The 27,378-nt window shown below is 45.2% G+C and overlaps 1 protein-coding gene across 1 annotated transcript in view; it reads left to right on the plus strand.

Moving 5' to 3' along the window:
- STK25 (serine/threonine kinase 25) overlaps positions 1-10,559 on the plus strand; it is a 316,673-nt gene extending 306,114 nt beyond the window's left edge. Inside the window, exons 10-11 of the mRNA XM_069213631.1 lie at positions 8,948-9,084; positions 9,722-10,559. Of these exons, the coding sequence (XP_069069732.1) occupies positions 8,948-9,084; positions 9,722-9,761 (177 nt within the window). The 3' untranslated portion in view covers positions 9,762-10,559. The remainder of the gene's footprint in view (positions 1-8,947; positions 9,085-9,721) is intronic.
- The last annotated feature ends 16,819 nt before the right edge of the window (positions 10,560-27,378 follow it).

The following is a 27,378-nucleotide window of genomic DNA, read 5'->3' on the forward strand; positions in this document are numbered from 1 at the left end:
CCAAAAGTATCTCAGAGGATACCCTCACTTAGGAGGTAAGTAATGTACACAAACCCAAAACGGGTAAGTAACAGTAAGAAAAGTAGTGCAAACAATGTAGAATCACAATAGAATGCAATAGGAAGACATAGGTCTAGGGGCAACACAAACCATATATTCCAAAAGTGGAATGCAAATCATGAATGGACCCCAGGCCTATGGGAGGTTGTAGAGGGTCGCTAGGACTGTGAGAAAACAGTAAGGGTGTCCAAAATACCCCACCCCAAGACCCTGAAAAGTGCGAGTAATGTTACCCTACTACCCCAGAAAGCCAGTGTAGTTGAGATAAGGGGTTCTACAAGAACCACAACTGCTACCAAAGCACTGAAGACGGATTCCTGGACCTGAGCACCTGTAAAAGAAGGGGACCAAGTCCAACAGTCACGCAAATGCCCGGGGGGGGGGGGGCAGGAGCCCACTAAACCCCGGATGAAGGTGCAAAAGGGCTGCCTCCGGGTGGAAGAAGCCGAAGATTCTGCAACAACGAAAGGTGCCAAGAACTTCTCCTTTGATCATGAGATGTCCCACCGTGTGCTGGAGGATGCAGGAGTGTTTCCACGTAGAAATACCGCAAACAAGCGGTATTGCTAGCTGCAAGCCTTGCTAGCTGCAAGAGTCGCTTTCGAGGATTTTGGGCGCTGCTGGGGACGAGGAAGGACCAGGATGTCACCCCTTGGAGGAGGAGACAGAGGGGGCGCTCAGCAACTCAGAGAGCCCCCGCAGAAGCAGGCAGCACCCGCAGAAGTACCAGAACAGGCACTTAGAAGACCTGAGGACAGCGTTCGACTCAGCGTCACAAAGGAGGGTCCCACGACGTCGTAGTCCAACTCAGCGAGTTGGGCAATGCAGGACGGAGTGCTGGGGACCCAGGCTAGGCTGTGCACAAAGGAAGTCCTGGAAAAGTGCACATAAGCCGGAGCAGCTGCAAATCCCGCAGTACACAGGTTTGCTGTCTGGCATGGGGAGGCAAGGACTTACCTCCACCAAATTTGGACAGAAGGGCCACTGGACTGTGGGAGACACTTGGACCTGGCTCCTGTGTTCCAGGGACCACGCTCGTCAGGATGAGAGGGGACCCAGAGGACTGGTGATGCAGAAGTTTGGTGCCTGCGTTGGCAGGGGGAAGATTCCGTCGACCCACAGGAGATTTCTTCTTGGCTTCCAGTGCAGGGTGAAGGCAGACAGCCCTCAGAGCATGCACCACCAGGAAACAGTAGAGAAAGCCGGCAGGATGAGCCGCTACAATGTTGCTGGTAGTCATCTTGCTACTTTGTTGCGGTTTTGCAGGCATCCTGGAGCAGTCAGCGGTCGATCCTTGGCAGAAGTAGAAGAGGGAAGTGCAGAGGAACTCTGGTGAGCTCTTGCATTCGTTATCTGAGGAATAGCCCATAGGAGAGACCCTAAATAGCTAAAAAAGGAGGTTTGGCTACTGAAAGAGGCAAGCATCTATCAGGAGGGGTCTCTGACGTCACCTGCTGGCACTGGCCACTCAGAGCTGTCCACTGTGCCCCAACACCTCTGAATCCAAGATGGCAGAGGTCTGGGACACACTGGAGGAGCTCTGGGCACCTCGCCTGGGAGGTGCTGGTCAGGGGAGTGGTCACTCTCCTTTCCTTTGTCCAGTTTTGCGCCGGAGCAGGGCTGGGGGATCCCTGAACCGGTGTAGACTGGCTTATGCAGAGATGGGCACCATCTGTGCCCATCAAAGCATTTCCAGAGGCTGGGGGAGGCTACTCCTCCCCAGCCCTTCACCTATTTCCAAAGGGAGAGGGTGTAACACCCTCTCTCAGAGGAAATCCTTTGTTATGCCTTCCTGAGACCAGGCTGCCCAGGCCCCAGGGGGGCAGAATCCTGTCTGGGGGGGTTAGCAGCAGCTGCAGTGGAGACCCCGGAAAGGCAGTTTGGCAGTACCCAGGTTCTGTGCTAGAGACACAGGGATGCATGGAATTGTCCCCCCAGTACCAGAATGGTATTAGGGTGCCAATTCCATGATCCTAGACATGTTACATGGCCATGTTCGGAGTTACCATTGTGACGCTACATATAGGTAGTGATCTATATGTAGTGCAAGCGTGTAATGGTGTCCCCGCATTCACAAAGTCCGGGGAATTTGCCCTGAACAAAGTGGGGGTACCCTGGCTAGTGCCAGGGTGCCCACACACTAAGTAACTTGGCACCTAACCTTCACCAAGTGAGGGTTAGACATATAGGTGACTTATAAGTTACTTATGTGCAGTGAAAACGGCTGTGAAATTATGTGGACGTTATTTCACTCAGGCTGCAGTGGCAGTCCTGTGTAAGAATTGTCTGAGCTCCCTATGGGTGGCAAAAGAAATGCTGCTGCCTATAGGATCTCCTGGAACCCCAATATCCTGGGTACCTAGGCACCATATACAAGAGAATTATAAGGGTGTTCCAGTGTGCCAATGAGAATTGGTAAAATTAGTCACTAGCCTGCAGTGACAATTTTAAAGCAGAGAGAGCATAAACACTGAGGTTGTGGTTAGCAGAGCCTCAGTGATACAGTTAGGCACCACACAGGGAACACATATAGGCCACAAACCTATGATCACTGGGTTCCTGACTAGCAGGATCCCAGTGACACATATCAAACATACTGACAACATAGGATCTTCACTATGAGCACTGGGCCCTGGCTAGCAGGATCCCAGTGAGACAGTAAAAACACCCTGACATATACTCACAAACAGGCCACAAGTGGGGGTAACAAGGCTAGAAAGCGGCTACCTTCCTACAGAATGCAACAAGAAGTTAGGGGGTCATTCTGACCCTGGCGGCCGGTGACCGCCAGGGTCACCGACCACGGGAGCACCGCCAACAGGCTGGCGGTGCTCCCAAGGGCATTCTGACCGCGGCGGTTCAGCCGCGGTCAGAAAGGGTAAACCGGCGGTCTCCCGCCGGTTTACCGCTGCCCCATTGAATCCTCCATGGCGGCGGAGCGCGCTCCGCCGCCATGGGGATTCAGACACCCCCTACCGCCATCCTGTTCATGGCGGGAAACCCGCCATGAACAGGATGGCGGTAGGGGGTGCCGCGGGGCCCCTGGGGGCCACTGCAGGGGCCCCCGTAAGAGGGCCCCACAAAGTATTTCAGTGTCTGCTTTGCAGACACTGAAATACGCGACAGGTGCAACTGCACCCGTCGCACCCCTGCAACTACGCCGGCTCAATTCTGAGCCGGCGTCCTCGTTGCAGGGGCATTTCCGCTGGGCCGGCGGGCGCTCTTTTGGAGAGCGCCCGCCGGCCCAGCGGAAATGTAAGAATGGCCGCCGCGGTCTTTTGACTGCGGTGCGGTCATTTGTCGGCGGTACCTTGGCGGACGGCCTCCGCCGTCCGCCAAGGTCAGAATCAGGGCCTTATTGTTTTCCTAAATAAATGACTGTGTTCTGTCAACATAGTACATAAGAGCTTTCTTTACATCTAGTGTGTGTAAAACTCTTTCCGCAACTGGGTCATGTTGGGGGGGGTGCAATACTGGTAACTCAATAGATTGATTTAAGTGCTACTGTGAGATTTTTGGGAGGAATTTAGGTGCTTGTGCGTAGTCCCACCTTGTCCTTATGAATTTGAAAACAGACACATTAGAGGTAAGTGATAGTAATGAGAAATGTGACTTTCCAGAACAGAAACTGGAGAAGGCATGAGTGTAGCTGTGCAAATGGGGGACCCATTAACCTTATTAACACAATGGTGAGATTTCAAGCAGGGTTTTGAAGTACCCTAGATGGAATAACTCTTTTTAGGCCCTCTAGAAATGATTAGATTACAGGGATTCTTAATATAGTTGTGTTCTCTATTTTGCCGGTATGCAGCGACTGCCGCTAGTTGTAACCTTATGAAAGTGAAAGCTAACCCAGAGGTATGCAAGTGGAATAAGTAATAGATTTTGTTTTTAACCTTTGCTGTTGTGTCAATATGTTTTGAATAGCAATAGTGAACAAAACGTTTCCACGTTCCTGCATAACAGGCTCCAGTAGTGGGTCTTCTTGCTTCTTTAAGAATATCCATACTCTGTTGAGGTAGATTTAAGTATCCAAATTCTAAGACCTCGGGAACCAATTTGCAAGATTGAGAGATTTTGGATTTGGATACCTTACTGATTTCTGGTCTTGTGTTAGACGGTTCTGCCTATTGGGAAGTATCTAGTGTGGAACTACTGAGCGTTGTAGTAATCTGGTGAACCATGGTTGTCTCATGTGGATGCTACTAAGATGACATTTAGAGATGTCTGCTGAAGTTTGTGTATTACAAACAGAACAGTGGAAGAGGTAGAAAAGCTACGCAAATATCCCTGACCAGCTCATCCATAGTACATTGCCCTAGAACTGTGGGTGTAGAAACCTGTAGGTGAAGTTTGGTCATTTGTTTTTTTTCTGCTGTGGCGAGAGGTCTATGTCTGGGTGATCCCACTGTTGGAAATATAGGAGGAGGACTTGTGGGTTGTGCTCCCATTCCTGAACTTGTGGGTGCCTCCTGCTAAGGTGATCTGCAAAGTTGTTGTCCACTCCTGGTATGTAATGCAGCAAAAGGTGAATGTTGTGCTGGAGAGCCCACCTCCAAATGGTCTAGGCTAGATGAGATAGCTAAGGTCACCTGGTTGCCCCCTTGTTTTTGCAGATAGTACATGATTGTCATGTAGTCTGTTTTGATGAGAATCACCTTGCTGATGAGGCGGGAAAGGAATGCTTTCAGCGCCAGATGAACAGCTAGCAGCTCGAGGTGATATGGAGATGAGTTTGACTGGGCCAGCCTGTATAGCCAACTCATGTGGGTGTGCTCCCCTGCCTGTGAGTAATGAATCCTTTAGAAGGTTGTTGGTATTGCGCCACTGCAGAGAGTTGAAAACTAGATGTTCCAGTTGACCTTCCTCTTGAGGCCACTGAAGCGCTAAGCATTCCTGCAACAGGTGTAAATTGAGGCCGGCTTGAGAGACTATGGATATACACGATGCCGTGGTGCCCTAGGAGGCGCATGAATGTTCCTACTGCTATCTGCCAATGAGACTGAAACTGTTGAATAAGTGTTTGGAAGGATTGAATCCTTGCGGCATTTGGGTAAGCTATCCCTGTGTGACAGGTGAGTATGGTTCCAATGTAAGGTTGCATTTGGTGGAGGTTGTTGGTGGGACCTGACTGCATTGACTGTGAAACCAGTGCATCTGGACATTTTAAGGCTTCTTGTGCATCAATCATGCAGTGTTTTCTTTGATCGGAAGGATTGCTAGCTGCGCAAATGGATTCCTGATGATTCAGACAAAGGCACAAGTTACACAGCAGCTGTTGATCAGTGTGTGGAAACTTGGCGTGGCAGCATCGTCAAAATCAAAATGGTGTCCATTCCATCACCAGAAGGGAATGGCGTGGATGGGTGTTGAGAAATGAAGATTTGCCCCAAAGGGCGAAGGCAGGAAATGGGACGATGAGTGACGATGTAGAACTAGAAATAACTGCGAACGAGGACAATACAAAGTTAGTTAAGGCCTAAATGCTAGGAAAGGACGATGCTGAGATGGAGCAGAAGAGCACATGTCCGAACCAGACGGTGGAAAACAACAATAATAGTGGAGTCGAGGCCCATGTGCATTGCTGGCAAGAAGGGGGTTCACCATACCTCATGACTCGCAAGACTTCTTGGAAGAAAAGCAACTTGTAGACTTATTCTAAGCTTGTGTTTCTACAGCCACACATGCCTCAAACATATACTTCTTGGCCCATGTTATAATCCCAAATGTCGTTGTAACTCTCTTGCAGTAGCTGCTAGAATTTTAGTTAACATTTTAGTCCAGTGCCCAATGTCATTCTGTTGGATTCTACCCATTGACTCTGGTCTTTTGAAAATGTTTGGGTTTGGAGTGATGGCCAGCATACAGGCACTGGTATCCAGACTTTATTTTAATCTATCTGTCAGTGGTACCGAAGGATGATGAGGAATACAAGGCATCACATGTATAGCTAAAAGGGTGACCATACCATGTTTGCTTTTTGGCAGAAACCTAACAGCCAAACCTCAAGGTCCCCACTCACAAGAAATCATGACTGCTCCTGGTGATGCTCTTGTTAAGTCATTGTCCATTAAGGGACCCAGTTATAGTTACTGGAGTCCAGAGTCAAGGTAAGGGTTCAGCTGGACTCTTATCTTTTATAAGTGAACATTTGGCAAAACCGTGGTCTAGTACCCAATATGGTCCTGATTGCAAATAGGCCCTCTCAGATGCAATGTTTATTGCATCTGATACAAATCTGACACAGGGGTGTTTGCATTTATCAAATGCAATAATAATCTCATATTCCTGGTTTTTGGGGAGTAGCAATGCCACTGCAACAAAAAACCCATGTCCTGGTAAATACTGGGCCTTTTCCCTTTGTTACATTCCAGCAGGTTGTACCTACTGCAATATAATGAAGTTTGTGAGCTTTAGCTCACCTAACAACTACTAAGTGCAATAAACATTCACCACTTGTAAGTGTGAGGTGTCAGTGCAAGAATCACATTTTAATAGGCCATTTGTAATCAGGTTCTATATGTCTCAAAGATGCCTTTGAGGTGCAGGGCCCCGTATTATGTGATCTATGGGTCAAATTAGAGGTGTTCTAGTGCTGAGGTACCAGGGGTACCCACAGGTACTCGTGGCACCCAGAGTGAGTCACTGTGGCACCAGTAGCCACTGAGTTGGTTAAACAATAATAATGTAATCATATTTACAGCCAATGGTATTTTGTGTATTTTTAAAAGCTAGAACATTGGTTAAAGAAGAGTATTGTTAGAACCAAGTGACTGGTCTACACAGTAAAGGACAACAATTCTAAAATGAAGGGAAGAACACAAATCTACAGGGTCGGGGACAAAGTAGGCTCATACGTCTTGAAACCTGAAAGTGTTGAATCGCTTGACCCAGTTACAGTTCTTTGTTCTGCTGGGCTTCTGAGCTGGGCATCTTTATGGTTCATTAGCAATCGTGGTTTGTGAAGATGTCCTCATGACTGTCTTTCCAAAAAGCTGGAATATTGTGCTGTATCCTTGGCATGTGGCCGTTCCTGTTCCAAGTAAAGCAGTAAGGTGAGTGTGCAGGTTTTGTGATTTGCCTCACTCTGGAAAAAGGCAAATATAGAGGCATTGTATTCCTGAGCCTAGTCTTCCTTATAATATTGATGTCTTAGCCTCTTTGGTTTATGGTTGACAGAGATTAACCAAGCACTGGATGAGGGTAGTAGTACTTAGCCATCTCTAATGTGGAATAAGGCAGACTTCCAGAGCCATTCAAAGTTGCTGCAGTCACAAGTCTCCATCAGGCCAGAGAGAGCCTTTTCATGTTGTTACTGGACAAAATATTGGCTGTTCTGCTTTGCTGCCCACGTTGAAGCCAGTTTGAGCTGGGATAATTAGTAGTTTGCATTCACACCGTCTACTGACACCTCACCAAGGGAAGTGGCTAAAACACAGGAAAAAGGGTACGAGTGGACTTCACTACACATGACTTGCTAACTCTCTCTAGATAGACTACTTTCTATAGGGAGTTGTGTTTGCAGGCTGGGATATCCTGGCAGGACATCACCAGCCTAGCTCAAAGGAGACTCTGGACCTCATATGTGCTGCACAAGACAAGAGTCTCCTTTGAGCTAGGCTGGTGATGTCCTGCCAGGATATCCCAGCCTGCACACACAACTCACTACTCCATGTAAGTATAAACACACCCACACACGTGGCAGGCATCCTTGAGGCATATACCAGATATAATAAAGGGCAAGAATCTCAGTTGTGGAGGAATTGACTTTTTAGGAGGGAGAGCCAGTAATCTGTCACCCCCAATTGTAGTATAGAATACGTCTCTTTACCCTGAATGATGTACAAGGCACAGTGATTGACTACCTATGCGGGGTTGTGAAAGCAGCAGCTACAGTCACTTAAAAGGGGGAGAAGTCATGGGTGCCCCTTGACATTGAAGTCCCACTCTGGAGTCACGAAAATGGTACATTACAATAGGGAGCCTCCAATGGGCTTCCATGAATGTCAAGCTCACTGGGAAAAAAATGACGGAGCTGTGCTGAATAATACATGGATAAATCGCACATTCTAGTTGTGTGCCATCTATACTAAACTCCTAAATAATTGGGTCCTGGCAGGTTGCTTAACAGACAACAAGTAAAAAGTGTGCTGTAGCAAAAACTAAATGTGTTCTTCCCAGTTACTTTAAATATACTAGTAACCACACTCCTTACCTGGATTGTATATTGAATTACACAAATCGTGTTTAAAATTATTGCATAAACATAGTGATTTGGAAATCTAAGAAGAATCTGTAATGCAAGGCTCTCCTAGATGCACAGTCTCCTCGTAGTCATATTGAAAAGTGTTACTGTAATTGCAGTTGTATTTATGTAACTCTTAACACCCCTGATGAGGCATTGAAGCACTTTTCGTGAGCAGGAGGAGGGAAGAGTCTAGAAAGTACTATTTGGAAGGTCATATTAGTAAAAAGAAAATGAGGTTTACGGTGAGTCAAAGGAGGGCTAAAGAAGGGAAGATAGTATTAGTAAAATGAGGTTTGGGATTAGTCAGTGGGGGATAGGGGAGGGAGGAGTCTAGAAAGGGATTGTTAGAGAGATAATATAAAAATGAGTTTTGGGATTAACCAAAGTGCAAATTTGTTATTATTTCAATGCAACAATACAAATTTGGGGTATTGAGCACCACAGTTGCCACACTAACTCAGACCTTCTTTACTTCTTTAATGAACTAGGCTTTAGTAAGTGAGAGCCTCTATGATGGCAGGCTCAGTGAAAATATTTGATTTGTTTTTAGAGTCCACCCTGCCCAGTGACTTAGTACTTCTTAAAGACTTTGCACAGTACTACTTATAACCATCTCAAGTGGCCTCTCTTCTTTTGCAGTTGAAAGACAAAAGGAAGCAGACTGGAGGGAATGAGAGTGCAATGGAGGAGCTGGAGAATGCCTTCATTCTGTCTGAAGAATCATGCCCAGGCATTTCTGACAAACTTATTGCACACATGTTAGAGCGGGTACAGAGGTATGGAATCTTCTTTCTTGAGGAAATTGATAGGAAGGCAAGAAATGCGTTATGAAAACAGAATTGGTGTGTCAAGCCCCAAATGATAGTTCTGTATGAGATGATGTCTGTAGAAGTATTTTCCATTCACATGTGCCTTCAGGCTATTGGTCTTATTTCCAGGAACAGCCTGATGTAATTTGGGACTTCATCTCATGAAATGGCTGTAATCTAAAAAACGTGCCCCAGGTTGAAGTACACAAGTCTGAATGGACTCCAGTATTTGGTGTACAGAGGAACTGGGATAATTTGGGCAAGGCTGAAAACGTGTCTAGGTTTCCTTGTCACTCCCCAAGTTCACCCTTTGTTTAGCAAGCGAACGGGAAAGAGTACTGCTGTAAACACGGTGGTAGATACCTTCTCTTCTTTGGTAGTGCCATTGTATGTACTCATGAGCATGTTTTTTTATACTTCTCTTAACAAAATATTTTGTCTTATGTTCTGTGACATCAAAAGACAATTTCCATCAGTTGTAGAGGTAGGTAGATAATTGGGTCCTCCATTTTTTCTGTTGTGCACAAAAGGGTTCTGTGTATGTTGTGATGGTCAGAGGCTAGTGCTGAGCTTACTCACAGACTTTGTCCACCCTTTCCTGCAGGTTTTCTTCTGTCAGGAACAGTGTGACTTCAGGCCGCTGAAGACCACATCTCTGAATAATAGTTTGAAAAGATGGAGAAAAATGCAGCAGTGTAAGACGATTGGCTGGAAGAGACATTACACTCAATGACAACAGCTCCCCTTGTGACTCACAGAAGTATATTGCAAAGCATGTCCTGGACAAATCATCTTTTGCAAGAAGTCACGCTCCATTCTGGGTGGGAATGGCAGAGAACATGTTTTCTGGTTTTGATGACCAGGAGGAGTGATTGTAGCAGGATTAAAACTCATTCCTTCAGAGAAACCTTGACCTATAACAACCTAGAAGACTTTTGAGCAGATCACTAATTTAACATAGTGGGATTTATTTTGTCTTTAGTTTTGTGTATTAATAGAGACTGTGAACAAAATGTCTTCATCTTTTTTCCAAAAAGTATGCTGTAAGTGTATTTGCCTGGGAGCAAATCAGTGAAGAGTGGTTGTGCTTACATTTCTCTCATAGCCATAAGACCCTATTGCTACTGTCATAACTTGGAAGGACACACAATTGGCATGTGCCATTTTGTCCTGCCATCTCTAAGGGTCATCTGACATTGACCATACTGCATCAAAATTCACCTGCCAAACCGTTTCTGTTAGGGGCCAAGAAAAATTGCTCAGAAGAATGTGCTGCTCGCCCTGGAACAAGATCAGTTCTGCAAAGTAGCTAGTTTTTATCACTACCAAATTACCTGTGTATGGTTGTTATTCATGCAAACACATTCTTATATTCTGATTTTAAACAAATGGTGCGATTTAATGAAACTAATCAAAGCGTAAATAAATGTTTTTTTTCTTAAGGAGCACTTGAAGTCAAAAAGAGGTGAGCGGTTTGCTTTTTCATAGTTGTGTGGCTCTATCCCTAAAATAAATATACATATATATATATATATATATATATATATATATATATATATATATATATATATATATATACATATATATATATATATATATATATATATATACATATATATATACATATACATATATATATACATATATATATATATATACATATATATATATATATACATATATATATATATATACATATATATATATATACATATATATATACATATACATATATATATACATATATATATATATATACATATATATATATATATACATATATATATATATATACATATATATATATATATATATATATATATATACATATATATATACATATATATATATATATATATATACATATATATATATATATATATATATACATATATATACATATATATATACAGGGAGTGCAGAATTATTAGGCAAATTAGTATTTTGACCACATCATCCTCTTTATGCATGTTGTCTTACTCCAAGCTGTATAGGCTCGAAAGCCTACTACCAATTAAGCATATTAGGTGATGTGCATCTCTGTAATGAGAAGGGGTGTGGTCTAATGACATCAACACCCTATATCAGGTGTGCATAATTATTAGGCAACTTCCTTTCCTTTGGCAAAATGGGTCAAAAGAAGGACTTGACAGGCTCAGAAAAGTCAAAAATAGTGAGATATCTTGCAGAGGGATGCAGCACTCTTAAAATTGCAAAGCTTCTGAAGCGTGATCATCGAACAATCAAGCGTTTCATTCAAAATAGTCAACAGGGTCGCAAGAAGCGTGTGGAAAAACCAAGGCGCAAAATAACTGCCCATGAACTGAGAAAAGTCAAGCGTGCAGCTGCCACGATGCCACTTGCCACCAGTTTGGCCATATTTCAGAGCTGCAACATCACTGGAGTGCCCAAAAGCACAAGGTGTGCAATACTCAGAGACATGGCCAAGGTAAGAAAGGCTGAAAGACGACCACCACTGAACAAGACACACAAGCTGAAACGTCAAGACTGGGCAAAGAAATATCTCAAGACTGATTTTTCTAAGGTTTTATGGACTGATGAAATGAGAGTGAGTCTTGATGGGCCAGATGGATGGGCCCGTGGCTGGATTGGTAAAGGGCAGAGAGCTCCAGTCCGACTCAGACGCCAGCAAAGTGGAGGTGGAGTACTGGTTTGGGCTGGTATCATCAAAGATGAGCTTGTGGGGCCTTTTCGGGTTGAGGATGGAGTCAAGCTCAACTCCCAGTCCTACTGCCAGTTCCTGGAAGACACCTTCTTCAAGCAGTGGTACAGGAAGAAGTCTGCATCCTTCAAGAAAAACATGGTTTTCATGCAGGACAATGCTCCATCACACGTGTCCAAGTACTCCACAGCGTGGCTGGCAAGAAAGGGTATAAAAGAAGGAAATCTAATGACATGGCCTCCTTGTTCACCTGATCTGAACCCCATTGAGAACCTGTGGTCCATCATCAAATGTGAGATTTACAAGGAGGGAAAACAGTACACCGCTCTGAACAGTGTCTGGGAGGCTGTGGTTGCTGCTGCACGCAATGTTGATGGTGAACAGATCAAAACACTGACAGAATCCATGGATGGCAGGCTTTTGAGTGTCCTTGCAAAGAAAGGTGGCTATATTGGTCACTGATTTGTTTTTGTTTTGTTTTTGAATGTCAGAAATGTATATTTGTGAATGTTGAGATGTTATATTGGTTTCACTGGTAATAATAAATAATTGAAATGGGTATATATTTTTTTTTGTTAAGTTGCCTAATAATTATGCACAGTAATAGTCACCTGCACACACAGATATCCCCCTAACATAGCTAAAACTAAAAACAAACTAAAAACTACTTCCAAAAATATTCAGCTTTGATATTAATGAGTTTTTTGGGTTCATTGAGAACATGGTTGTTGTTCAATAATAAAATTAATCCTCAAAAATACAACTTGCCTAATAATTCTGCACTCCCTGTATATATATATATATATACATATATATATATATATATATATATATATATATACATATATATATATATATATATATATATATATATATATATATATATATATATATATACATATATATACATATATATATATATATATATATACATATATATATATATATATATATATACATATATATACATATATATATATATATATATATATACATATATATATATATATATATATATACATATATATACATATATATATATATATATATATATACATATATATATATATATATATATATATACATATATATACATATATATATATATATATATATATATATATATATATATATATACATATATATATATATATATACACACCCTGTGATGGGAAAACATAGTGTCCACTTGCTGCTTCTTTGCCTGGTTTACAGCAGTATCACAGTGCATCTGTGAAGCCTTAGATTATCTTGTTTTAATTCTCACATCAATTATCACCATTCTGGAGATTCATGATTGTCGTTCATAATATTTCTACTAAAAAGTCTAACTAATCAATTGTGTGTGTGTGTGTCAGTGTGTCAGGCCTTTTTTTTTTTTTTGCCTATTTGGAATAGTTCTCGCTTAGGCCCTCATAACTTTTTGTCCACATAAGCTACCCACACCAAATTTGCTTCCTTTTTTTCCAACATCCTAGGTATTCCAGAGGTACCCAGACTCCCTTGAAGGAGACCAAGAAATTAGCCAAAATACAGTGAAAATTTTGTTTAAAAAAAAAAGAAAAATGGGGGAAAAGGGCTGCAGAAGAAGGCGTGTGGTTTTTCCCCTGAAAATGGCAGCAACAAAGGGTTTGCGGTGCAACAATCACCAGCTTCCTAGCTTTCCGGAACAGGCAGACTTGAATCAGAAAACCCAATTTTTCAACACAGTTTTGACATTTTACTGGGACATACCCCATTTTTATGATTTTCTTTTTTGTGCTTTCAGCCTCCTTCCAGTCAGTGACAGAAATGGGTGGGAAACCAATGCTGGATCCCAGAAACCTAAACCTTTCTGAAAAGTAGACAAAATTCTGATTTCAGCAATGGGTAATTTGTGTAGATCCTATAAGGGTTTCATGCAGAATATAACAACTGAAATAAAAAAACATTGAAATTGAGGTGAAAAAAACCAGCCATTTTTCTCAACGTTTTACTCTGTAACTTTTTCCTGCAATGTCAGATTTTTTAAAGCAATATACTGTTATGTCCGCTGGACTCTTCTGGTTGCGGGGGTATATAGGGCTTTGTAGGTTCATCAAGAACCCTAGGTACCCAGAGCCAATAAATGAGCTGCACCTTGCAGTGGGTTTTCATTCTATACCGGGTATACAGCAGTTCATTTGCTGAAATATAGGGAGTCAAAAATAGGTATCAGGAAAATCTTTGTATTTCCAAAATGGGCACAAGATAAGGTGTTGAGGAGCAGTGGTTATTTGCACATCTCTGAATTCTGGGGTGCCCATACTAGCATGTGAATTACATGGCATTTCTTAAGTAGACGTCTTTTTTACACACTGTCTTATATTTGGAAGGAAAAAATGTAGAGAAAGACAAGGGGCAATAACACTTGTTTTACTATTCTATGTTCCCCCAAGTCTCCCGATAAAAATGGTACCTCACTTGTGTGGGTAGGCCTACTGCCCGCAACAGGAAATGCCCCAAAACACAACGTGGACACATCACATTTTTCCACAGAAAACAGAGGTGTTTTTTGCAAAGTGCCTACCTGTGGATTTTGGCCTCTAGCTCAGCCAGTTGCTAGGGAAACCTACCAAACCTGTGCATTTTTTTAAACTAGAGACCTTAGGGGAATCCAAGACGAGGTGACTTGTGAGGCTCTCACAGGTTCTGCTACCCTGAATCCTTTGCAAACCTCAGAATTTGGCTAAAAAAACACTTTCCTCACATTTCAGTGACAGAGAGTTCTGGAATCTGAGAGGAGCCACAAATTTCCTTCCACCCAGTATTCCCCCAAGTCTCCCGATAAAAATGGTACCTCACTTGTGTAGGTAGGCATAGTGCCCGTGACAGGAAATGCTCCAAAACACAACGTGGACACGTCACATTTTTCCACAGAAAACAGAGGTGTTTTTTGCAAAGTGCCTACCTGTGGATTTTGGCCTCTAGCTCAGCCGGCACCTAGGGAAAACTACCAAACCTGCACATTTTTGAAAACTAGAGACCTAGGGGAATCTAGGACGGGGTGACTTGTGGGGCTCTCACCAGGTTCTGTTACCCAGAATCCTTTGCAAACCTCAAAATTTGGCTAAAAAAACACTTTTTCCTCACATTTCGGTGACCGTTTTCTGGAATCTGAGAAGAGCCACAAATTTCCTTCCACCCAGCGATCCCCCAAGTCTCCCGATAAAAATGATACCTCACTTGTGTGGGTAGGCCCTGTGCTCGCAACAGGAAGTGCCCCAAAACACTATCTGGACAGATCGAAATTAGCAAATAGAAAACTACCTGTTTTTGCGGGGGGCACCTGCGTTTTTGGTCCTGGGCTCAGCAGCCATCTAGGGAAACCTACCAAACCCAGACATTTCTGAAAACTAGACACCCGAGGGAGTCATGGGAGGTGTGACTTGCGTGGATCCCCCAATATTTTCTTACCCAGAATCCTCAGCAAACCGCAAATCTAGCTAAAAATAAAATCACATTTTCCCCACATTTCTGTTTGGGATTACTGCAACGGGACAAACTTCCTACCACCCAACGTTCCCCTCAGTCTCCCGGTAAAATGATACCTCACTTGTGTAGGTGGGCCAAGTGTTTGTGACAGGGAAGAGCCAAAACACGTCGAAATTGAGGGGGAACCAAAGTGGGTCCAAAAGGACAGTTTGAAAAAAAACATTTTTAGGCTGACAAGTGCAGCAGAAGTTTTATCGGTATAGATCAGACAATGCTGGGTGGTAGGAATTTTGTGGATTACTGCAGATTCCGGAAGGTTCCATCACAAAAATGTGGGAAAATGTGTGCTTTCCAGCAAAGTTGCAGGTTTGCAGGGCATTGTGGGTAAGAAAATGGTGGGGGTGCATGTGAAGCACACCACCCTGGAATCAACTAGATGTTTAGTTTTCAGATGTGTCTAGTTCTTGTGTATTTTTGTACATGGCAGCGTCCCAAAGTAAAAAAAAAAAAAAAAAGTGCAGCCCTCACCATTCCAAGTGGGACGATTTTGAGAGTTACCAAGCTCTCATGGCCCAAATGTAAAACAAAAAACAAAAATAATCAAATGTCCTCTTGCTTGCCATGGGATAAGATGATTTAGTGGGCAGGGGAGAGCTGAAAGACTGTTAGCCCCTTCAGTTCGGGTGGGGGCATAACCAGGCCCATACTGGTTGGTAGCCACCAGCCCACTATTTTCTTTTATTTTTTTTTATTCCCTGGCATCTAGTAGACTTTCTGTCCCCCCGGGGTGTGGATCAGGGGTAATTGCCCAATCTGCCCACTGGTGGGCAGAACAACTTTGGCCCCATTTATTTGGGGTGGGGGTATGGCCATACCCCCAACCTCTTATTTTGAAAAATAAATCTTCCCTGGTCTCTGGTGCCTTGCCAGTCTGCCCCCAAAGGGGGCAGTTATGGCCAACAGTAATGTGCCCCCATGGGGAGAGGCCCTTGCCCAAGGGGCTGCCCCCTCCAAACAAAACACACACATACACACTCACCAATCCATGGTGTCTAGAGGTTTCTGCCCCCTTTGGGGGCAGAAAAGGCCTAAAAATATTTTGTCCGCCAGCTAAAATCCGAAAACTAAAATATAGTAGTGGTGGTATCGCAGCTATTTAATTATTTTCTGGATACCTGTTACATTTTAGTACCTATCCAGTCATGATTTAGCCTTCCTATGGCACCAAATATGCCCTCCTGGGGTTTATGGGATGACAGCCTACTTTTTAGTTAACAAGTGGAATGTATCACTCCTGGAAGTGTTCGACATCTCTGTAGAATTTGACAAGGTAGAGCATGGGCTCCTAGTGAAGCTTCTGTTCACCGCTTCAAGGGCTTCAACGTAGGCCCATAATTGTTTTTGCTGTTTTCTATCCGGTAGCACTTAGCAAGTTAAGCTAGGTCAATTATGCTCAGAATCCAGAAAGGTTACCTCTGGTGTTCTCTAGGGCTCAGCTTTCTCTCCTGCTCTGTTCAATTCCTATCTGTGCCCACTATTTAATCTGTGTAGTAACCACAAAGTCTCCAACCAATCTTACAATGATGATACACAAATCTATAGCAGGCTCTCACAACTGTTAGTAGAGGAAGAATAACAATTAACTTCAACTTAAAGAAGTACAAAATTGAACTGATGGTCAGATCTTCCGGGTCAGCTTTGGAAATGACTATCATTTTTAGCCAAATGGTAACTCCTAAAGAAGCAGTCAAAAGATCTAGACGTCCTTTCTGACACAGTTACTTCCCTCTAACCATAAGTAAGACCTCCCAAGTGATTGAAAGGCGCTGTTTTAACATTCTGCTCATCACAATGTTTTTTAGTCAGTAGTTTATTTAGATAACAATATTCTGTTAAACAAGTATAGTACTCCAAAAACTCTACCAATACAAATCATAAAATGAGACACTGCTTTTTCATGGAAGTTAAAAATCGTCCAAGGCCAGCAGTCACACCTATGAAACGCATGTCAGAGAAGACTCATTTTAGCCAAATGTGACAGTACACAATATTTGACAAATAATGGTTTTAGAATCTACCTGCACATGGATAAAACAAATGGACAACCCATCATAATTTGAATGTGTCCTTACAATTAAATGTGTATAAGCATTTTTAGGTCACAGCCTACCTGCTTAAGACATCTTGGGTACATTCACAAAGCTGACCTAGGAATGCATTCCGTCCGTTGCTTGTCATTGGCTTTGTGGTTTGTAATTCACATTTTCTTCCTTTTCATTTGCTGGCTTAATTTGCACTTTACTCTGTAACACTCAACTCTATGCCAATCCACTGTTTGCCACTCTACTCTGCATCACTCCACTCTATGCCACTCCACTCTATCAATGGTAAACACACAGTCACTGCACTCTACTCTGTATAACTGCAGGAATATGTAACTCTGTGCCACTCTACTCCACTGCACTCTATGCCTCTCACTATACAGCACTATTCTACTCTGCATCGCTCTATGCTACTCTACACCACTCTATGGCACTGCACTTTTTACCACTCAACTCTACTTTACTCTGCACTCTAGGCCACACCACTCTGCTGCACTACACACCACTCTAATCTGTGACGCCGCTGAATTCAATGCCTCTGCACCCCTATACTCTGCAACACTACACCAATGCACTCTACTTTATTCCATTCCAGTGTATGCCACTATATGCGACTCCACACTATGCCACTACAATACACAACATTCTGCCATTCCACCCTACAACACTCTATACTAGTCCACTCTATGACACTCCACACCACTCTCCTCTATGCCACTAACTTTTAACCATGCTGAACAGCAGCAACACTGGTGTACAAGAAAGGTGAAACATTTTGGCAAAGCCAATAGCTCTTGTATAGGCGAGATCTATTGGCTTTGCCAAAGTTTGGGGAAGACGAGCATTTGCAAAGCCAATAGGTTTCACCTTTGCCAAATCTGTTGGTGTTGTCAATATTTTTTTGGAGTGTTGCACAGCAGCACGAGCTGTTATGTTACATGGCTTAAGGTAAAAAAAAATGTTTTTTTTAAAAAAGTGCTTTGACTCAGCCAGCGTTGACTGCACCAGAACACTTTTATTATTTTAAAAAAAAAACATGTTACACATCAGATCATGCTGCTGTGCAAGATGAGAAAAATATGCGTATGCACATTATTTAAAGAGAGGAAAGTGATGGGAGCACAGTGTGGTGACAGAAACAAACAGTGGCTGGAAATGCTTTCGCAATAGGGTGCTCTAGGATAATAGTGTTCCCCTTGCTTTTTGGCTGCACGGAAGACCTGGGACCTTAGCTTCTGGGAGCCTGGACACATCCAGCATGGGAGAGAAGGGGTGAAAGCAGAGGAGCTACACACAGGAGCCAAGCTACTTAAGCACACACAAACAAGGGGAGGTGGTGGGGGGGGGTCACTAATAATGGCTGTACACACATTGCCGCTACTAACAATTGCACACTGGGGGCTAGGCATGCTTTACATCTGAACACAAGTGACTGGTGACCTATTACAGCTACAGAAGTAAAGGAAGCTCACCATGCACAGTTGCATTCAGGAAAGGAGCATCAGCAGTTTGCTCTCTGTTTGTGAGCTCAGAGCTTTTCTACCCTTAGAAAACAATTATCAGTACACTCCTAGTAGAAATGCATATTGTTATTTTTTTGTTTTTTTTTGTTTTTTTGCATGTTTAAGCGATAAGTACATGTGATGAGTAGACGGTTAATTCTCTTCATAGGGGATCTCTATTGATAGTCATAAGCATTTGAATAGTTCCGTCCACGTGTGGGTATCCTGGAGCATTTCCTCTATATAAGTCCACTCTGAAGTCTAGACTTTAGACTTGCTTCAGGCAGGCCATTAGAGACACTTAAGAAAAAACACAATATGCAGCCTGGCAAACAGGCTACAGTGGTGTAGTTCTTCAGATTTTACTTTTAAAAAAAAGTTTAATTTAAAAATAAAATAAAAAACACACCTATAAATGTGTAATTTGAGGTAAATGTTTACACCAGATCTCAAATCTCCTTCACAAACCCTTTTCTGAAAAAGTAAGAGATGAAGAATAGAAAGGCATTATAGCTCCGTAGGCTGCTATTATGTGAGTGAAAAACCGTGACTGTGCCATTAAGGCTGCAGAGGCCACCAGCATCTCATCATGCTCAGCAGGTGGCAGTTGCCTTGGTTCTTTTTTCCTGTACCTAGTGACAGGGTCCTGGAGCACTGAACTCTGCCTTTTAGGCTTTTTTCCTTCCAAATTCACTTGTGAATTTTCATTTAAACTGGTTCTCTCAATGTCTTTCTTCCGTCTCTTACCTTTTAAGACTTTTTCTGACCAGGATTTTGATGCAGTTTTTACATTTATTGTGCCTTCTCTGTTTGACAGTTCTACTTCCTGTGGGAGAAAAAAGGCGAAAACAGACCCCCACAGCCTCTATATTCTTTGCCTTCCCTGGAGCCATCATCCAGAGATGTGTGCTCACTGCAAGAAGTTTTTGTGCTGTATCCTAAGAGAGAGGGTGAAGATTCACCTCCATGGCAAAGAAGAGCAGCCCAGACAGCAAGTACAGTCTCAAGGTGAGACTTCGGAGAGAGGAGAGAGTCAGTCTCTAACAGGGCTCTTACATCTGCCTCTGAAGGATGTCACAGGTCCACAAAGAGTGCCAAATAGAAACACCATCATTCCCGGTCAACGTCAGGGGACTCAATGTCGTGACCAGGTAAGGCACCGACTTTCTCGCCCTCAGAGTGGATCACCGTCCAGGAAACAACATAGATCAACGTCAAGGCAAGGTAGAATCCAGACCCTGTCGACACACACTGTGAGGTCAACGTCGCAGACCATATTGACGTCAAGACTACCAGACCCTTCAATACGAAGGAGTGGTACAACCTCGAGGGGATCGACATTGAGGTGCCGTTGATGGTGGTCATTGTCGAGTCAACGTCGAGGGTGGGTGTCAAAGTCCATCTTGACATTGAGAAGAACAAGCATTTGCAATGTAGTGGGTCTCGCATTTGCTCGAGTTAGAGCTATTAGTGTTGTAAATTCCTAACTGGACTTTTCTTGCCACATACTTTTCATTTTCAATTTAAAACAGTTTCACATAAGAGAGCCAATTCAAAGCGCCATGCCCTGAGAGTGAAGGGGGACACACAAAAGGAAAAAGAAGTTAGCTTGCAGTCAAACGTATCAGCAAAAGTGCAATTAGCCATGTAACAGGGTTGATGTCTAAGATGGTAACCAAACCGCCCCAACGAGGGACAAAAGTGAAGCATTTACCAGTGATGATAAAGGATTTTGAAGGGCAAGCCCATGAACGAGCAACAGTGATGGGCGTGAGGTGGACGTGGTTAAAAGCCCAAATAGATGACAATACGTTGGAAAAGCAGCACTTGCGCACTGCTTTGCTCGACCTAATAAGGAGGTGTATATATTAATCATCTGATTTGGAGTACTCAACGGCTTACTCCCCTTCCTCTCCAGTGGTACTGCTGGATTTACTACATCCACCTACACCTCCTGTAGCGACTGCTGAGCCACCTGCTCCTATGGCTCCAACGCAGCCTAGATCATGCTTCATATCACGCCATAGATCACACCACTACAGACATAATTCCAGCTGCTCCCAACACTGTAGCCATAATTCGTAGACAAGGACAATCGACATCGATCTGGACACACAACATCCTTATCGTCATCAACAAAACACTACTCACTGACCCTGACTGATTCACCATCTCCTCGCATCTCACCAGTGGACGACACATCTACCTTCCAGGAGGTGTTGGTAAGAGGAGCAGCAAAATTAAACATACCGATGTCGGTTACTACACCTATGACACCTGTCATTTTTTAGACACTTCATCAAAGATCGACGTCCAGGCCACTACTTCCATTAGAGCCAGGATTATTGGTGCCTGCAATGGAGCTTTTCCTCACTCCAGCAACCACCAAACCGGTTCCTTCATGGCTACAAAAGAAATACAGGCCTCCGGACCAAGATCCTCTGTTCCTAATAGCAGATCCACCTCCTTACTCATATTCATTTTAGCTGCAAAGAAATACCATGCCACTAGTCCTGCTCCTTCTGTACCTCCTGATAAGGAGAGCAGAAAATTTGATTCAGTGGGGGCACAAGGTTTGTAATACAGTTGCAACAACGTTGAAAGGCCAAGGGCCACTGCCCTCCTGGGTAGGTACGATAGAGCGCTTTGGGACCCCGGGGATAGGAGAGGGGACTTCCTGGAAATTGCAAATGAAGGCCTCATGGTATCAAACCAAATAATCATGGCTGTGGCAGATTCATCATTGTTGGCAGCTCATGAATACTGTCATGGCATTGCCTTAAGACGTCACTCTTGGCTAAGACTCACTTCATTGAAATCCAAATCACAACAACGGATTTTGAACATTCCATTTTTAGGATCTTCCCTCTTTGTCAGCCGCACAGACGACAAAATGGCTCACATGAAGGCGGAAATAGAAACACAAAAAGCCATCAGCCTTGAAAGAACAAAGACATCCATTCAGGCCTTACCAACGCTGTTTTTACCCTCAGAGGGTTAGAAACCCTCATTGGTACCAGAGTCCCCAGCAGCCCCCGCAACAGTGCGCTTATGAACAGCAACAGCGAAGGCAATCTAGAGGACAACCTTTGCAGCAACCCACCCAAGGGGGTGGGGGGGGGGACACGGACTACAACAAGTGCCAAACAATAAATCTTCCCTTCCCCTCTTCCATTACACACACTGGTAGGGGGAAGCATCTCACCTTGTCTAACAGAATGGCAAAACAAATCTCAAAAGATTCCTAGTTGCTGAATATTGTTTAAAATAGGCATGGTCTCTGATTCACCAGTTCTTCCCCCACCATACTACCAAAACCATTTACCAATGCTTGGGAAAGAAGTCAACATCTTACTTCAAAAAAATGTGTTGGAGATCATTCCCCACAAACAACGGGGCACAGGGAGAATGGCCTGGCCTTCCCGCAAGATGGCCACCACACTGTGAGGCTCTGCCAGGTGGGGGACCAAATCGTCAAGATTCTCCTTAAGTGCAGCCACCCGCCTTCTTGGACTTGCCGAGGGCTTCGCCGAAGGGCTTGAGGTGGCTACCAAGTGTCGGTTGGGCGCTGGGGGCCACGCCGGCCTGCTCGGACTTGCTGTGTGGGCCTGAGCTGGCGCACGGGCCTCGGCGGTGCCTGCTGGCCTCTCTGCTCGGGTCTTAGAGGGTAAGTGCTGCGGGGGGCGGCCCCTTACTATTTTCACTGTCTCGCCCCTGTGGTTGGGGGCCAGAGGCCTGAAGGCGGCCCCCTCGGCCTACTAGACCAACGCTTTGTTATCCTGCTCCCGCGGGGCCTGGTCAGATGCTAGATCGGGCTGCGGGCTCCCACGGGTGCGCTGGCTCATACCTGATTTGGGGGCTGGTGCCTTTTATCATTCCCCCCTCGTGTCCTGGGGGCTCCTGGCACCCTGTGACTGTGGGGGCCCCTCTGCGGCATCTGAGGTGTGGATTCCTCCCCCTCCTTTTCATTCCTTTGTATTTCTTTTTTTCATCCCCTGGTGGAGGCCTGCGAGCGATCCTGGTTCCAGCCTTTCTCGAGTGGCCAGGACCCCAATATTGACGACCTGCAGGGCCTGTTCGGCGGTGAAACCCGAGCCGCGTGGCCCCATGGATGGAAGTGCTGCTGCTGGCTGCTGCAGTTGTTTTTTGTGACTGCGGCCAGCTGTGCGGTGACAGATGTGCGCCTGCCTCTGGTGCCTGGCACCCCCACTCCTTCCTTCTGCCTTGCTGTGAGATGAGCGACCAGCAGCAGTGAGTGCCTGCGGAGAGCTCCAGGTGGCCCCGCTACTCAGCTGACTCCTACTGGTGTGGTCCGGTGGTGCCCTGTTGGACGCCGGCCTGGTTGGCTGCGAAGTGGATGGGGAAAGCTGACCAGAAGCAGCCTAAGCTCACTTTTGATGGTGGGAAAAAGAAAAGCGGCTTGGCCGGCTGGTCGGCGGATGACCTGCCGTTTGAGGAGGAGACTTCGGCGACCTCCGTGAAGGCTAAGTTTTTAGACCTCAAGCATAGCCTGGCTAGCATTGATGCCAAGCTTGACCATTTAACTGAGCAAATAGATCGTTTAAAGGACTGGGTAGATGGTCATGACTCCTGCTGTGAACTGCTGGAATCACGCACCTCGGACTTGGAGGATGGTCACGTGGAGACGGAGAACAGTTGCTGCAAATGGAGTGCGTGCTGGAGGTGATCCGGAATAAAAACAAGGACCTTGAGGGCAGGTCCCGCCATAATAACATCCGCATTCTGGGCCTCCCTGAGTCGACGGCCATGGGGCACATGGAGGACTATGTCGAAACTTTGCTTTCTGCGCTTTTCCCTGACAACCTCTCCTTGGGGTTGGTGGTGGAGAAGGCCCACAGATCTCTGTGGCCGCGACCTCCGCTGGTGGCCCGGCGCGCCCTATTATTGTACGCTTACTGAACTATAGAGATAGGGACACTATACTTTGACTGGCCAGAGAGCGCAGACTGTGGTGTATAATAACACTGAACTGAGCATCTTCCCCGACTACACTCCTCAGGTGCAGGCGGCCCGTAAGGCTTCTTGTCGGTCAAACGCACTCTGAGCCAGACTGATGCTAAATACGCCCTCATTTACCCAGCTAAGCTGCAAGTACAACATTGGGGCAAACTACAATTCTTTACGGACCCGAAACTGGCCACTAAATACGCTAAATCTGTCCCTAAGAAAGCGTCGTCGGTGAGCCCGTGGGCTGATGGCGGAGAGGGACATTTTTAAAGTGATAATGACTAAATACATTCTACTGTTTGGGTCCCGTGACCTTGCCGAGGGCCGTGCGGCCTGCAAATTTGTTGTTTGTTTAAATGCTAGTGCGGGCTGTTCTGCTATATATCCTACATTGATGGTCCGTTTGCCCTTCCATCCCGTTTGGAATGGTTCTCAGATGGCCTCGCTGACGCCTTATTGGATGAGTCCATTCAAATTGTTCGCTATTATGTTGTGGGGTATGCATTTGGGGATGGGTGGGACTGTAGTACTGACCCATTTGGGGGGTCAGCGTGGGTGGGGGTTGGTAATGTTCTGTGCTTGGTTCACTTCTCATGTCTTTAGTGTGACCCCTGTGCACTGCCTCACTTGGAATGTTCGTGGGCTGAATGATGGGTGCAAGATGTGATTGATATCTGCCTATTTGCAGCGACATGCGATTGATATTTGTATGCTGCAGGAGACTCACCTGGTGGAAGCCACAAAACACTGGATAAAAGCTGGTTGGATTGGCGAGTGTCATGCTGCGATGTATTCGCGATATGCACAGGGCGTGGCAATTCTGATTCGGAAGGGGCTTCAGTGGCACACTGAGAAGGTACTTGTGGATCCGAACGGTTACTATGTTATTCTGCGTGGCACACTGCTTGATAGACCATGCAGATTGGAGTTGAGTTACAGCCTAAATACTGATGACCCTGAATTTTTTGGGGAAGTGGGGTGGCTGATTGTCTCACTGGGTCCCAGGTCCCTGCTGTGGGGGGTCGACTTCAATGTGGTGCTGAACTTCGTGGCAGATTGTGAAAGCCGGGCTAGACCACAGCATGTAGCAGGGGCCAGGGCCCTGTCTCTTGTGATGGCCGAGGGTGCTTCTGGTGGAGATATGGAGGGCAAAGCATGGAACTGACAGGGAAGGTACCTGCACGGATTATGTGCATGTTAGTTGGCCCCGTATAAACAGATGGCTCAGCACCAGGGATGATGAGCTCTGGCTGCAGTCAATTGAGCCTAAGGCCCGTACCTTGTCAGATCATTCCCCGGTCATGTTGGAGTTGGTTTTTCCTGGAGGCTCTGGTTGTGCTTTATGTGGACGCTTCCTCATGGTGCGCTTAAGGATCAGGTATTTAGGGATGAGATCCGTGCCGCTGTCATCCACTACTTTGCTGAGAATCGGGGGTCGGTGACCACTGTTGGCACCGTGTGGGAGGCTTTCAAGGTGGTGATCTGTGGGATCTGCCTCTCTAAACAGCACGGAGTACTGAAGGTGCTAAATTGGGATTTGGCAGATCTGGAGGCTCAGATTGACGATCTTGAAAAATGCTTGGCCTCTAACTGGTCAGAGAGGAAACATTACACAGTTTGAGGAGGCTGCCCTTTGCGAAGTTTGCTTTCCAGGGAAGAATGCTACAGCAAGGAGGTATGGCGAGGGTGAGAGGGCTGGCTGCACACTGGCCATAATTCTCCATAAGCTGTGGGCAAGTAATTATATTGTAGAGCTGACTGATTCGACTGGTGCAGGACATACCAGCACTGAGGAGATCAAGCGTGTCCTCACTGACTTCTATTCGGACCTGTATGCTGAACCCTTGGGGCTGAACTCAGCGGCCGCCGCTGACTACTTTGCAGACATCAGCCTCTTGTGGTTTGAGAATGTGCATAGGCTATATCTAGACGCTCCCTTTTCAGTGGACGATGTGATCCAGGCTATACGCGGTTTACCGGGGGATAAGGAGCCTAGGCTGGATGGCCTGACGCCGTCCTTCTATAAGGAATACGCTAATATATTAGCACCGCACTTCTTGGAGGTCTTTGCGGAGGCTCTTGAGACCGGTGTTCTTCCGGCCTCGTTGCGGGAGGCTCCCATTGTGACCATCTTAAAGACCGGGAAAGACCCGTGCTGTTGTGATTCTTATAGGCCCCTCTCGTTAATCAATATTGACAATAAGATCCTGGCGAACCTCATTGTGGCCCAATTGCAGCCTCTTCTCCTTTCCCTGGTGCTGCGGGATCAGTCTGGCTTTGTGCTGGGATGCTCCACCTTATATAACCTCCGCCCTTATTTTGTGATATCTAGCATGATTGATCCTGATGACTGTGCGGCAGCGGTGTTCCTTGATGCCACTAAGGCCTTTGACTCTCTGGCGTGGCCATATATGTTTGCTTTGACACCTCGGGTGGGGTTGAGCTCTAGGTTTATTCAGCTGATCTGCCTGCTGTACTTGCAGCCGTCCGCCCGGCTGAGAGTCAATGGAACTATTTCTGACCCCTTACAGATTTTCAGGGGCATTCGACAAGGATGCCCACTGTCTCTGCTGCTTTTTGCCATTGCGATGGAGCCACTTGCTGCTTGCCTGCGCCAGCATCACAATCATGGGGGCTTGGCATTTCGACAGCATTGAATACTAATATCCATGTATGCGGACAATCTTGTCTTATAAGTTTGCGACCCGCAGCTGCACCTTGACGTTCTGTTTGATGAGATAGTTTGCTTTAGGCAGATTTCTGGGATCACAATCAACTGGTCTAAGTCGATGGTGTTGCCTCTATCTTAGGCTACAGTGCAGTTTTCCTCTAGATACCCCATCGCTGGGCTGACGGACCGGTGCAGTATTGGGCTGAGTAGGGACGTTAACATGCTTTGGTCAGCTAATTACGGCAAAGCTATTATGTGGTTGGAAGATAAGGTGGAGGTGTGTCATTCATTGCTGCTATCTCTGGCAGGTCGCATATCGATAGCGAAGATGGTTATTTTACCCAAATTTCTATACCTATTTATTAATCTGCCTCTTTACCTTACTGCGAGTTTTCTGAAGCGGCTTAGGTCCGCACTTGTGACTGTGGCCTGGGCTGGTCTGTGGCCCAGAATATTGTGGGAAAATTGACACTTCTGTTTGACCTAGGAGGTCTGGCGGCCCGGATCTAGCACTTTATTATCACTGTGCACAGGCACATTTTGTGCATTTTTGGCTACTCCCTTTCTGATATTTGGCACCTGAAAGCTACACTGTGTGGCCTGACAGACTACCGCGGGTGCTGGTTAGCCCGATCAGACCCAGCCCGCAAGGGTTCGACATGGTGGCATGTATGCCAACAGCCTGGACCGCGCTGTTGCTGATATGCAGTTGTCGGAGGATCTCCGGGTCTGTGAGTTTCTTCATGAGTCCAGCTTGGCTAACTTGGGGTCCTGGTTCTCTGATGAAGTTCATCTCCTCAGAGGCCGCACTGGGTGATGTGCACAACACTGCACTGCACGGACTATTCTTTCTTAGACATGTTTCCTATTGGTTTGGATTAC

Source organism: Pleurodeles waltl, chromosome 11, assembly GCF_031143425.1.
Source record: "Pleurodeles waltl isolate 20211129_DDA chromosome 11, aPleWal1.hap1.20221129, whole genome shotgun sequence".
NCBI classification, from domain to species: Eukaryota; Metazoa; Chordata; class Amphibia; order Caudata; family Salamandridae; genus Pleurodeles; species Pleurodeles waltl.